We start from the raw sequence: 14,193 nt of genomic DNA, 5'->3' as shown, positions 1-14,193 counted from the left end.
AATATATATTAATTGAACTATATACAATTCTATATCAATACTAATAAAAGATAATAGATAAATTTAGTAAAAAGGGTGAGGGCTTCTCCCCAACCCAAATCGAGCACGAAGACAGGGAAGGGGGTATGATCTTTGTCCCTTATTCAATATTTCGAGGGAAGGGTATACTTATAACTTTTGAATATTTGACTTTTATAAATACAACTTAAGGGGGATGGTTAGGACACAAGTCTACCTAGCCTTCATTTGAAAGATGTCATTTTTGTTCTAGAATTTCCTTGAATTTTTTTTTATCTCTCAATCAATTAACAAAGAAATTTAACTATTCTATTATTTTCCCCCTATTTCTTATGTTCTTTAGGATCTGAAGACAAAATAGGTTATTAGTGGAAGTCGTGAATAGGGGGCTTTATTATCTTGATTCACCAACACGCATAGCCACATCCACTGCTCAGGATACCGTTCTTCAATGGCACAATAGGTTAGGCAATCCATCCTTGTAGTCTCTCAAACAGATGATTCATTCCTTGTATTCCATTTCCAGTCTGAACTATGAAGATTGTCAAGTAAGTAAGCACTTTAGGAGAGCTTATTCTCCTCGAGGTGAAACCAAAGGTGTTGCTCTGTTTTCTTTATTTCATACTGATGTGTGGGGACCCATGAACATCTCTAATGTTTCCCGTTCAAAGTACTTCATTACATTTGTTGATGATTTTTCTTGAGTTGCATGGATGTTCTTATTCAAAGAAAGATCAAAGGTATTGCCTCTATTTACGTCTTTTTGTGTTATGGTGTCTACTCAATTTAATACTACATTAAAGACCCTTCGTTCAAATAATGCCAAGGAATATCTGTTAGGAGACTTCCAATCCTTTTACAGAGATAAAGGTATCATTCACCAAATTTTAACTTCTTGTGTTTACACACCACACTAGTAGTGTGACTAAAAGAAAAAATGGTCACCTTCTTGAAGTTGCTCGTACTCTGCTACATCATATGCATGAGCCTCATTTTTACTGGCCACATGCCATCCTTCTGGCCTGTTTTCTTATTAACAGAATACCTTCTTCGATGTTTGGCAATAAGGCATTATACTCTCATCTCTTTCCTAGTGATGACCTATTTTCTTTTCAAGGACAATTAAATATATTTTTTTGGGCTACTTTTGTACTCATAAAGGATATATGTGTCACAATCCTTTTCTCAAGTATATGTTTATTTCTAATGATGTAACATTATTTGAAGAACAACCTTTTTATTCATCCACCATAGTTCCACCTGGTTTTTCTGCAACCAATGAGTTTCCTAAACCTATTGTATTGATTGATGACTCACCAATTCATGGCCCTGATGACGTACCTGCTTTGCCCCCTAAAGCATTGGCTGACACTACAAGTGTGGAGTCTCTAAACTCCTCTAAGGTAATTTCTCCTTCTCCATCTCCTATTTTTGGTCCTCCATTTGATACCCAATCAATTGCTCTTCGAAAAGAGCCTAGGGCATGTACACGGCCATCTACCTCTCACCCACTGCTAGTTGTTTTTCCACCCATCGGTTATCTCCAACTTACTGTCGATTTCTTGCCTTTATTTCTTCTGTTCAATATCTTCACTCTTATCAGGAGGCCCTATAAAATACAGGATGTAAAACAACCATGGATGAAGAGATGGCAACCCTTTATGAGAATCAAATATTGTAAACTTGTTCCCCTACCATCTAGAAAAAAGGTGGTGGGCTGTAAATGGGTATTCACTATCAAACATAATTTGGATGGCTACGTGGCCCAACTGCAAACCTGACTTGTAAGGTTATACTCAGTGTTATGAGATTGATTATGAGAAAAAAAATTTATCCACTGCCAAACTCAATTCGGTACGTCTTTTATTATCTCTTGCCGCTAACACTTGATGACCTGTTTTTCACCTAGATGTGAAAAAAACCTTCCTCACTGGCGATATTGAAAAAAAATTATATTCTCTCATTACATACCCCCTCATTCTTGTGTACTAATTGGACCTTTTTAAATTGTATTTTTCAGTCTCTACAAGCCAATAAACTATATTTAATTCTCAAAAGTGCTCTTTGAATTGTTATGATTGAGAAGGAACAAAAACCACATACACAGGTATACGAACAAGTCCTATTTCCTAACTGTTATTATGAGAAAGCATAGTTGTACAAAATTAGAAAACAGAGTATCATTATTTAACTGTATCACTTAATGTTATAACGAAGACACAAATTCGAGCACAATAAATCAAGAATATCAATTATGAAATATATAATCTAAGAGAGAAGGCAAATATGAGCAAAAAATCAGTAAATCAACACTAAAGGAGAAGAGACAGGGGTTACATGGTTTGGCAGCAGCCTACTCCACGGGAGATGACGATGATTCCACTAAGTCGAGTGAAGAAGAGAGCTTTGCGGCTCCAAGCATACAAATCGAACACCAATTTCTCCCAATGAAGCCCTCTTCCCTGAAAAACCCTCTTCCTCTCGACGAAACCCTCTTCCCTGACAAAAAACCCCCTTCCCGTAAGTCTCAACTCAAAAACTCTCCCAACAGAGAGATCCCGATTAAATGATTTTTATCGGGTAACATACGCGGGTCCGTAATCGAGTACAAGAATTCAGAGCAGGTATTCGGGTATTCGGGTATCCATTTAAGACACCCAAATAACAAATCTCCACCTTGGCTTAAATGGAAATAATCCTCTCTAAAAAAACAAATTGTCTATCGTCTTCTCCACCTTGTCCCTTAGGGCATCCTCCTCAGGTACTGCGAACACCAAATGAAAGTCCAAACCGTACTTGAACTTGAGTGTAGAACCTGAAAGTCTGAATTGAGTAGCATCACTACCCGTGATAGCTTCACGGTAGTTAGAGGGCTCTGAAAACTGAACGGTCTCTGCCACAGGTAATGCATAAGCGACCATGTCGACGTAGCCGTACTCATCACCTCAAACTCCACTTGCTCACTGATATGCCCTAACCAAATATTCTACAGACGAGTCGTGTCAATATTTGAATCTAAAGATAAGAAACCTGTTGCAGTACCTATGATTGTACTGCCCTGAAGCACATAAAAGGTTACCAACCTTTTTTCCTTTTCTCACAACCAATGTACCCATACAGACCTCCAAAAAACTCTACCTTTAGTTGTATATCTGCAGCCAAGGGAAACAAGAGAACCTAGAGAAAAAACAAAACTGGTACATGCCGAGTTTCTTAAAAAATTTTTACTATACCGCCATACATCTTGATCTGTACCGTTCCAATCCCAAACAGTTTTACAGAGCAAAAAATCCCCATAAAAAATGTACCACCATCTACCGACTGATATGTCGCATAAAAAATCCTTGATAGGACACATGTGGTAGGAGCGGCCCGAATCAAGTATCCACTCATCCTGTGAGTGTGCAACACTCAACTGTGAGAACATATTCTGAACCATCAAAATGATCTTTAACAACCCCAACAACCTCTTTTTTTTCTTCTCTTTTCTCCTTCTCTTTGAGTTTTGGACAATCTCTTGCAAAATGACCTGGTTGATGACAATAATAACACTTGCCTCATTGCCCCTTTGACTTCAGTATAGAATGGCCACTGCCTCCAGAATCCTTCTCCTTCGTTCGCCCTTGAACAAACAGACAATCTGCTTGCTCTTCGCTCCCACTGGTAGACACCTTCTTCCTCAACTCGTTAGAGTATAAAGATGTCTTAACATCCTCCATAGAGATGGTATCGTGCCCATAGAGCATAGTCGTAACAAAGTGCTCATAGGATGGAGGTAAAGAGCACAACAAAATCAGTGTTTGATCCTCATCTTCAATGGTAACATCTATATTTCTCAAATCCATAACAATCTTATTGAACTCATTAAGATGTTCTTTGAGAGATTTACCTTCCTTCATCCGAAGAGTGTAAAGGCGTTGCTTCAAATACAGCCTGTTCGTGAGATATTTAGTCATATAAATACTCTTTAACTTTAGCCACAAACCAGTTGTTGTCATCTCATCTGCAACTTCTCGCAAAACCTCATCGGCCAAACACAACTGAATGGAACTCAGAGCTTTGATGTCAAAATCCTCCTTGACTTCTTCTGACATTGTAGCTGAAAACTTATCTTTTCCATTCAATGCTCTGTAGAATCCTTGTTGTACTAACAAGGCACGTATCTCCACGTGCCACAAATTGAAACTCATCTCCCCATCAAATTTCTCTAATGTATACTTCGCAGTCATAATTACCAAAATACCCTCAATCACAAAAAAATGCTCAGATGCTTAAATCTTCTCTCTCCTCTCTGATAAACAGAATTTATCTCTTTTTACTTCCAAAATCCAACACCAAACAGTGCCCAAAAAAAAAAAAAAAAAATTCTTCTCCTTGGCACTTCTATAAACCACGAACAGTGCCCCAATTTTTTTTTTCTCCTTTTGGCACTTCCAGAAAACTACCAAACGGAAGCTCGGGATAGAAAACTCTCTTCCCGTCAGCGGAAACAAAAAGGGACAAACGGAAATCCGGCACCGTCGTTGGAAAACCTCTCTCTGATACTAATTGTTATAACGAAGATACAAATCCAAGCACAATAAACCGAGAATATCAATTACGAAATATATAATCTAAGAGAGAAAGCAAATATGAGCAGAAAATCAGTAAATCAACACAAAAGGAGAAGAGATAGGGGTTACGTGGTTCGGCAACAGCCTACTTCACGGGAGATGACGATGATTCCACTAAGTTGAGCGAAGAAGAGAGCTTTGCGGCTCCAAGCATACAAATAGAACACCGATTTCTCCCAATGAAGCCCTCTTCCCGGAAAAACCCTCTTCCTCTCGACGAAACCCTCTTCCCCGACAAAAAACCCCCTTCCCATAAGTCTCAACTCAAAAACTCTCCCGACAAAGAGATCCAGATTAAATGATTTAATCGGGTAACATACGCGGGTCCGTAATCGGGTACATGAACTCATAGCAGGTACTCGGGTATTCGGGTATCCATTTAAGACACCCAAATAACACTTAACTATTGATAGAACTGTACACAAAGAACTCAGCCTTTATGTTAACAGCACATCTCCGTCATTCTCCACTTCTGGAGCTCAAGTTCTCCTCCCTGTGATATCTATTTCTTGTTTAATGCTTACAGACATTTACTCTCTCTAGTTACATCATCAGTAAAGAAACTGTACGTGAGGCCATGAGGCCCAAAGGCTCAAAGGCAGGAGTACTGAGTAGCTTTGGCCATGTCAAAAGGTAGCCGGATTCAATTGACCTCATCAGCTTCAGTACAATCCAGGTACATTGTGCAGTGCTCCTTCTACCAAATGCAGCTTCTCAATCTTAACAGCTGTAATGAAAATATCTATATGAGTGGCTGACGCTTCCATCGCTCACCATGGCTGTGCACTAGCTTCTAAGAGTCTTAAAGAGAAATAGCAGCCTTATTTTAAAGAATTTCAGAGCATTAAAAGAACTAATCTGGGGATTGTCTAAGAACTCAACTTAAGCACGATCTTCAAGTTTAAACCACTCTTTTGAATCATAAGGACTTGCCGACAGAAGCGACACAACTGTAATCAACAAAACTAAAGAAGCTTTATGGAGCAAAATCATGCTAAGTAAACCTGCTCTGCGTTGTTTTTTTTTAATATAGTCCTTCACATTCTTCAGCAAGGAGAAAAGAAAACCTTATTCTACGCAGTTTGGGTTCCTAAAAGTCCTCTGCTTTGAGCTCTCGCGTGGGATTAAACAATCACTTCGTTTTGGCCACCCTTTTCGAAAGGACTCCTTCCGCGAAAACTCGTCCCTGTCCAAACTGGGATCCTTTAATAACGTGCCTTCATGTTCCCTTTCTTGTGACCAATGTATCGTTCTGGCTTACAGCAGTAAAGCATTTTTAAATATGACAAGTACAAGAGAAGAAGGTTCATACCACCACATACTCACGTCAACCTTGGCGTCATTTTTTATTAATTCAATTATGCTCAATATACTTAAACCAACTTGACCATAACCAGTTCGAATATTAAATTTCTATATGATTGTAGAGCTTTTGCATGCAGATTATAATCATGAGATTACAAATAAGGCCCAAATATAAATAGATCAAATAAACCTTAGAGTAACAAGTTTGTCGTGTTTGAATTCCGTCACGTAAATCAATTTTGCCTTGCTCTTCAATGGATGATAGAGATAAAGATAAGAGAGCTGATAGGATTTGAGATCGTCTCAAATTATAACTCTAAAGCATTGTAAACTTATCTTAGTGCTAATGTTTATCATGTAAAATCTTATCTCTTTACATTCATCAATTCAGGTATTTATAAGTTACAAATAGAGTTGTATTGTTCAAAAACTAACCTGGACGGGGTCAAGCAGATCAAGCGTTACAATCAAGTTTGCTGGCAGTCAGTGGGTCCAATGGAAGCTTTCTGGTTTTTGTTCTTTGCCATTCTCTTACCTTCAAGAAACTATCCAGAGGTTGGAGGATCAACTTTAATTGGAATCTTGGAAAACTTCCTCCACCCAAAAGCTTACAGTTCCCATTCATTTAACCTTGTCACAATCAACAAGAGCAACAAATAACAGTGCCATCAAAGTCTGAAAAGAAAGATCAACAAAGCCAGCGGCATGCCGGGAAGTCCCCCCCAGTTAGAACCTCGAAAACATGAAAGCTCGTTCACTTACCGAAAGTAAATCGGATGGTGATTAACCTCTCCCAAGGACACCTTGTTTAATACTATGAACAAGAATTGTTATGACTATTTTTCGTTAAATGGCTCTATCATATTTATCTGCCTTTTGGTCCTGAATGGCAAAAAAAGGTTGATGATCTTATCTGTTTAATTGAGGCTTTAGCTAGTTTTATACAATCCTTGGATAAGGATAAGAGAAGATGCCCAAAAACAGTGTTTGTTTGAACTTTGAAGGCCTCCTTTGTATCTACACTGTACAGTGTATGTTTGTGGCTCACATGGCCAACAGCTCACCTCTAGCAGTACAAGTATAGCACAGTAATGGGGGTGCTCTTTTAAATTGAATAAGAGAAAGCTTGGGTGTATATATAGAGAGGAGAACCCGTTTGCTTCAAAAGGGGTAGCAGACTTCTGTTATTATAAAATTTCGTCCTGAAGACATGCTTGAGTTGCTGATCATCTTCTTTCATCAATTATCCTCCCTTTAATGTGGGTCAATGGATCAAACAAGTGGCAAGCCCCAGGTGGAATTGCTACTTCTCATAGAAATCTTATTTACACTAGTTTGCTCTTAATTATAGACATTAATTTGTTATCAGAAAAGAGAAGTGGGAAAGCAATTCATGTACCACATGCCATTTGTCACCCACCTTAAAAAGCTTTTTCTCTTCTCTTGAGCAGAGCTGCACAGGTGCCACCTAACTGCAATGACCTCACAAAAGTAGTGCAACTTCAGTGGAAAAGCAAGGCATATACCAGTTCCAACAAAACTCTCCACTTCCATCAATAAAAAAAGATGGTCTTGGGTGTGATCAAAATTACCCTTGGAATTAAGGCTGAATGAATGTTTTCCATTAAGGGCCTCTTAAGGATCCTAATTTCTTCATCTTTGGTAATTAATATCCATCAATTTCTTGATATATTTGTGTAGAGAAGGGTATGTAAAGATGTAAATAGTATTGAATTGTGTTTAATTGAGCAAGCAATTTTGTGTTCATGACCATGGCAAGAATCTATAATTGGTCCAATCCAAAACCATCAAAGGAGGAGAGTGGAAAGTAGAGGGAGGCTAAAGCTTAAAACAACTTCAATCAAACCTGCCATGGCTTTTCTAAAAAGTCACACCATATCTAAAGATAATAAAAGCAGAAAGCAGAGCCATGTGATGAATCCCACCAAGCAGACCCTCCTTTCCATTGCCTATATAAGCTTGCTCACAGCATTGCTCTATGTTCTGTCAAATGAACTCCCTTCGTCCTCTCTTTTCTCTATTTGCTCTCTCCTAGCTCTTCTCTCTCTAATCTCCCCTGAACTACCTGAAATACCCAGAAAAATCCTGATTTCTTTCTTCATGGATTCCATCAAGATGGAGAAGCTCATAGCCATGAACAAGTACAGGAAGATCCAGATCCTCCAAAATCTCTTCCAGTACTGTCTCACAGCCTTTGTTGTGAGCCTTTGCTTCTCAAAGTCGGCTTTGTTTCCCGCTCTGTGCTCCTTTCTGAACACTTTCTTCTCCGTCACTGCCCCCAACATGGGTGCCTACGTTTTGGATCCCAAGTGCCTGTTCGTCGTGTGTAATGTCATCGTGATTGTCCTCGTCGGCGAGTCGAAACTCGCCGGCCCCCGGGGAGCTTCCCCGGCGTCGGATATCTACGATGAGTACGTGCGAAGGAATAAGAGTATTCGTAGGCTCTCATCCATGGAAGAGAAAGAAAGAAGAGAGATGAAAGTCGACGTGCCCTCAAAGGAAGGAATCGTGGAGACGGGTAACGAAGTTGGAGAAGAGGAAGAAGATGGAGGAGGAGAAGAAACTCAAACACCAATACCAGAAGAAGAGAAAGAAGAAGAAGTAGCAGAAGAAGAAGGAGACGAAGTAGCAGAAGAAGAAGAAGAAGACGAAGTAGCAGAAGAGAAGAAGAAAGAGAATGCTGAATTAGAAGGCGAAGGAGATCAAGAAGACGGTGAGCTATTACCAGCTGATGAATTGAACAAAAGGGTGGAAGATTTCATCGCTAGAATAAAAAATCAGAGGAAGTTGGAAGCCAGGTTGCTTCTCTGTCGTGGCTGAAAGAGAAACAACAGCAGAAGAAGAAAAGAAAATAGAAAAAAAAAGTATCCTCAATGACAGAGAACTGAATAAGAACAGTAGTATTAGGATTTAGGACAGAAACAGTAGGTTTCGATTATTCGAGTGTAGATGAATTTTAACAGCATTTGTAAAACCAGATTCTTACCTCCCCTATGAGTATATGAAATCTGTGTAAAAATACAAGTTCTCTGTACATCCAGAGCCTCCCAGAAACACTCTTCAGGAGAATTTTTGGTTGCTGCTCAGAGGATGCACTTAAAAGCTTGGAAATCCATTTTAATGGCTGTACAGCAGATGGTATCTATATTAAAATATGTAGAAAAGCTTCCGGAGTTTACTACCAAAGACAATATTGTTCCTTTTCGACAACTGACTTTCAGATGATCAGACTCGAGATCGTAGTCTTGCAAACTCACCAAGTACCACATCAATCATTGTCTGGCAATTAATATAATAATAGAATACGAATTAATTTTTCACACAATAAATATTATTATTATAATAAAAAACCCAACAATAATTAACACCACCACCATTTTCTCTCTTATTTTCGTATTAAATCCTCATAATTAACGTGGAAATACACAGTGCTCAAGAGGTTTAAAGAGGAGAGATCTGGGTCGAACAGTCAAGATGATTTGCAACCAAAAAGAAGAGTTGGAATGAAAGGAAACGACAATGGCGTCGTAAATAAAGAAATACTCGGGAGATTCAGTCTCGTTGGAATCTAAGTAAATGCGTGGATCACCTTTAATCAAAGTGATCGAAACGAGTTAGGAAGAAATTGCCTAAATCTTTACAAAAAGTGGAGGGAGAGAAAGATTGCTTAGGAGCGAAGATAAGCAACGGGAGGAGAAACGTTTTAAAGCAGCCTGCTAAATTACATTGGATTAGAAATTTTCTAGGGTTTTAGTGGGGACACTCTTGATTTGTCGAAAAACTGACACGCTACACAATTTGGTGGTCATCCGGCGACCGACAAAAGGCCCATTTGCCAACTTCAAGTTTTGTTTGCATCTATAAACCGTCTGGGCCCATTCGTAAATGGGACCCATAATGTGAGCAATCTTAGTTGGGTGGATCATAGTAGGTTGTCGTTACCGAAATAATGATGCAGCTGCTTCAGATAATAAACGTGGAAATGTTTTTTTGCAAAAAAATACGCCGTTGCCGGGGATCGAACCCGGGTCACCCGCGTGACAGGCGGGAATACTTACCACTATACTACAACGACAACTTGTTTGAGTATAAAACTATTTTATCCTTATTTTATATCTACCATTGTATTCTCCCCTAAACAAGCTGTATTTAACGTAAACAAGACAAGAGGAACAGGTGGCTGCTGCCTGTTCTACTCGGGTTCTCAACAGGTAAAGATCAAACAAATTCCTTTTGATTATCAGCCTTGGATTTCAGTTGGAGGTCAAGGAATGCGGGAGAGTAAGTTTTGTGATTCAAAGATGAGTAATAAGCCTCCGGTTGTTCTTATTTTAAGCTTGTTCGGTGCCCTTTAATCCCCTTCCTGTTCGGCCAAAAAGTCTCGTGCAGTTGAGCAGCAACCGCTCTCCTCTTTCTCGCACTTGAAATGCCTGTAATCACCAAGAGGATTTTTGACTTATTATTAGAAAACGAAGCAGAAACCACCAAAAGCTTCATTGCGTGAGGGAAAGACATGGCCGCTAGGTTGCTGCTCGCTGCCATGTGCATTAAAAAGTGGTTGAGCAGCAAATCTTCTGATGTTTTCTTCCCAGCAAGTTTAACTTCTCTCCCAAACAATTGTTTCCATAACCTTCTTTCTTCTTCTTTCCCTTCCCTTCCCTTCCCTTCCCTCGTTCAGTTGCTACTTATTTGCTAACATTGTACATGCAATAAAGAGCAAACTCACATCATCTATTGACATTTCCTACCCAAGCGAGTTCTTCATCAAACACATGCTAACGGGTGATAATGCCTGCAAATTGCAACACCACACTGCATCTCTCAACAAGCCCAAGCATGGCAGAGACGAAAAAGTTTCTAAGAGGTTCAGTTCTTGGCATTGATTTGTCCTGGGGGATGAGAGAAGCAGGTTTACTAGTTGGAAACTCCAGTGAGAATAATGGCAGGAAGGCGAGGAATTTGAGCGTCAGAATTAGTGCCCATTCCCCAAGTATCAAAAAATTTAATGCCAATGAAAGTCCCTCAGTAGATAGAAGTATGCTGTGGGTTGATGAAAACAACATCTCTCCAGTTCCTTCATTTAAACTCGGGAGGTTTGTGGAAGACAAGTTCATATATAGACAGAATTTTGTGATTAGGTCCTATGAGATCGGGCCAGATAGAACTGCAACCATGGAAACTGTCATGAATCTCCTTCAGGTCAGTTCCTTGGTAATCATGCTTCCCTCTTTTTTTTTTTTTTTTTTCCTATTTCAGTAGTGATAGTGAGTATTTTTTGGATCTCTTCAGGAAACAGCTCTTAACCATGCAACAAGTTCTGGCCTTGCTGGTGAGGGATTTGGCACTACTCGTGAGATGTGCTCAAGGAAACTCATCTGGGCAGTGACAAGAATCAATGTACAGGTGGACAAGTTTAGTAGCTGGTAATTCTTCATCCTTGTATTTCACCTTTGGCTTTTGACATAGTTCTCAATTGCTGCACCCTACAAATAATATTATGTCTCAACAAAACCAATCAGCACCAACCAAAAATTCCTGAGATAGACACATAATTATCACATAGTATCCATGTACAATTGCAGACAAACACCTCTAGAAATAAGCATGCCTTCTTACACAGAAAATAACTGGGGCACGAATTTGTTAGTACATCAACCCTGTGCCCCCAGTAAACAGCAGTTCTAAACCTTCACAATAAGCTGCATATCCAATGACAACAACCACTACCTTGAAAGCATAATAAGCCACAAACTGGTTAGATCATACGTACTGGAAACAGATGCCTAAAGTCACCTAACAGCAAGAAAATACAAAAATGATAAGCCTCTCATGCTTAATGTCATTATGTGTTTAGGGGCGATGTGGTCGAGATTGATACTTGGGTTGCTCCCCATGGGAAGCATGGCTTGCGAAGGGACTGGGTAATTAGAGATTACAACACCCACCAGATCATAACAAAAGCTACAAGGTAACTCAACATTTCCTTTTCAATGGTGATGGCAGAATAAAGGTTCATACTCAAGCTTGTTCACAAGTTTTTTTCTGTTTCACACAGCACATGGGTTATTATGAACAGAGAAACAAGAAAGTTGTGTAAAATACCTGAACAGGTTAAGGAAGAACTAGAACCATTCTATCTAGAAAGAAAAATGATTGTTGACACAAACAACAAGATAGACAAGCTCAATGACGAAACTGCAGTGAACATAAGATCTGGACTAGCTGTAAGTATAATTCAGTAAGTATAATAAGTAATTTGAGAGTATTTTATTGATGTTACTTTATACTTACGCACATACTTACAACTGCCAGTTAGTTCAAGGCACAGTTAAGAACAATTCTGGGGCCAACAGATCAAATACAGTAGACAAAGCTGGCTAACAACATATCCCTTTTCATATATTACAGCCTAGATGGAGCGACATGGATATCAACCAGCATGTAAACAATGTCAAGTACATTGGATGGATTTTGGAGGTATGCCTTCATATGAAGCATTTGTCAACTTCACAAAAACTGAACAACATGACATTCTAGCAAAATTCAAGAACACCATTCTCCAAACACTATGTCAAAAGACATGGCAAGCACCCAAAAATGCCAATACAAAAGTATAGGTACCAGAGCAGCTTAAGGTGCATGTCAAATGCCAATGTAGTGACTATTTAACTGGCTCTTGAAAAATAACTTTTTTGGTAAAGCAGGGCAAGAAAATTCCCCTTTCTTTCAATTTTCAAATAACGAAATTCATGGAAGAATTAATATAAGCTAGAAAATGTAGAAAGCAGCCTTGAGGATCAGATACTTGAACACTAATTCTACTATTTTTCATTTTATTTGCAGAGTGTCCCCATGTATGTATTGCAAGATTACAATCTTACACAGATGGAGCTGGAGTACCGGCGAGAATGCCAGCAATCTCAACTGCTTGAATCACTAACAAGTGTGGAAGCAGCACAGATCAAAGTCCACCTTGAGAATGAATACTCATCCAGAGCAGATTTGGGTAGTACGCACCTCCTTCGCATGCAAAAAGACAAAGCAGAGATTGTTCGAGCAAGGGCAGAATGGCAATCTAAAGCAAAACAAAAGTGATCTGCCTAAATCAATTTATTTTGTAAATAATAACTGATTCATCTAAGAGAATTATCTTTGTAATCCATTTGTTACTGCATGGTGATAATTTCTCTTGTAAGTGATTAACCACAATAAACAGATTGTTTCAAGTACTGGAGACCTGCTGATACTTCTATTTGACAAAAGAGATCATAAAGTAGACCAGCTCTTTGAGATTAGATTATTTTCTGAAATGAAGGAAATTTTAGAAAGCTAAAAGCTACACCTAGCACCCAAGATTCGCCAACTTAAGACCAGGTCCACGTTAAATGCCCAAAAGTACAAGTCTTTTAATCTGTATCATAGTTGTGCATCTCAGCAATTTGATTCTCATCTCGGGCAAGTAATCTTGGATTCAAGGATCCATGGATAAGATGAAAGGTCTAACTTGCACAAGATCTTGACAGAGTCACTCAACTCCGGTGAGTCATCGCAGATTTTGGACAGCCCGGTCTATATTAGCCTATCATTGTTTTTCAAACTCCAGCATGATACACTGACTTGGCCAACCTAGAAATCAACAGAACGATTAGTTACAGGATTGCTAAGGCTAAAAGAGCAAAGGCAACATAAAATACTGTCTTTTGGACCATTTGAAAGTCTTTTGCTCCAATAAATGCAAAAATAATTTTTGCAGTAGACACCACATCAAGGCTCTCACATTCTCAAAACTAAAAGGTTATTATAGGTTTACAAAATCTAAAAAGCTCATTAACATCATCTTAGGGTGTTGATGGGTGTTAGATGATTCAGGGAGCAGATTCAGTACTAGGTTATCCTCTTTCAATTCTTCTTCACCTCCTCCATGTCATTGCCAGCCTTTCACAAGTTGATCAAGGGGCTCCAGGTTGGCTGTTGACCAACTAAACCTAAAGGGACATGCAAAAAGTTTTCTTGTATTCCACCTTTATGAGGGCTTAAAAGTTCTAACCCTAAACAGTTCTATGAGAGCCCAATCCACCAGTGATAACAAATGAACCACAAGTTACCGGTATTGTATTATTAGAGAATTAAATATTTCAATTTGCAAATAGAACAGAAGAAACCCTTATCATTAAATAAAGTAAAAAACACAGAACGAGTTCAACAAATTGGGCTGACCAAAATACCCGGTAACCAG

General features: G+C 39.0%; 2 protein-coding genes and 1 non-coding gene across 3 annotated transcripts; 2 read left to right on the top strand and 1 right to left on the bottom strand.

Annotated features, from left to right (window-relative positions):
• The first annotated feature begins 7,971 nt into the window (after positions 1 to 7,971).
• LOC137963234 (uncharacterized) lies at positions 7,972 to 9,130 on the top strand. Its single transcript, XM_068810403.1, has one exon. It carries the CDS (start codon positions 8,058 to 8,060, stop codon positions 8,775 to 8,777), a length of 720 nt encoding a protein of 239 aa, XP_068666504.1. The 5' UTR covers positions 7,972 to 8,057; the 3' UTR covers positions 8,778 to 9,130.
• An 830-nt stretch (positions 9,131 to 9,960) lies between these two features.
• Positions 9,961 to 10,032, bottom strand: TRNAD-GUC (transfer RNA aspartic acid (anticodon GUC)). Its single transcript has one exon. It is a non-coding gene; the product is annotated as a tRNA-Asp (tRNA).
• A 761-nt stretch (positions 10,033 to 10,793) lies between these two features.
• Positions 10,794 to 13,052, top strand: LOC137949419 (palmitoyl-acyl carrier protein thioesterase, chloroplastic-like). Its single transcript, XM_068795478.1, has 6 exons — positions 10,794 to 11,156; positions 11,247 to 11,380; positions 11,812 to 11,925; positions 12,013 to 12,181; positions 12,366 to 12,434; positions 12,801 to 13,052. Exons 1-6 carry the CDS (start codon positions 10,794 to 10,796, stop codon positions 13,050 to 13,052), a joined length of 1,101 nt encoding a protein of 366 aa, XP_068651579.1.
• Positions 13,053 to 14,193: the final 1,141 nt, after the last annotated feature.

Source organism: Aristolochia californica, unplaced genomic scaffold (assembly GCF_029961685.1).
Source record: "Aristolochia californica isolate CCGP_79_NKW_82.1479 unplaced genomic scaffold, dmAriCali1.0.hap1 SCAF_1, whole genome shotgun sequence".
Classification (NCBI taxonomy): Eukaryota; Viridiplantae; Streptophyta; class Magnoliopsida; order Piperales; family Aristolochiaceae; genus Aristolochia; species Aristolochia californica.
Note: the sequence above shows the minus strand (reverse complement) of the source record. Positions and strands in the feature narration are given on the sequence as shown.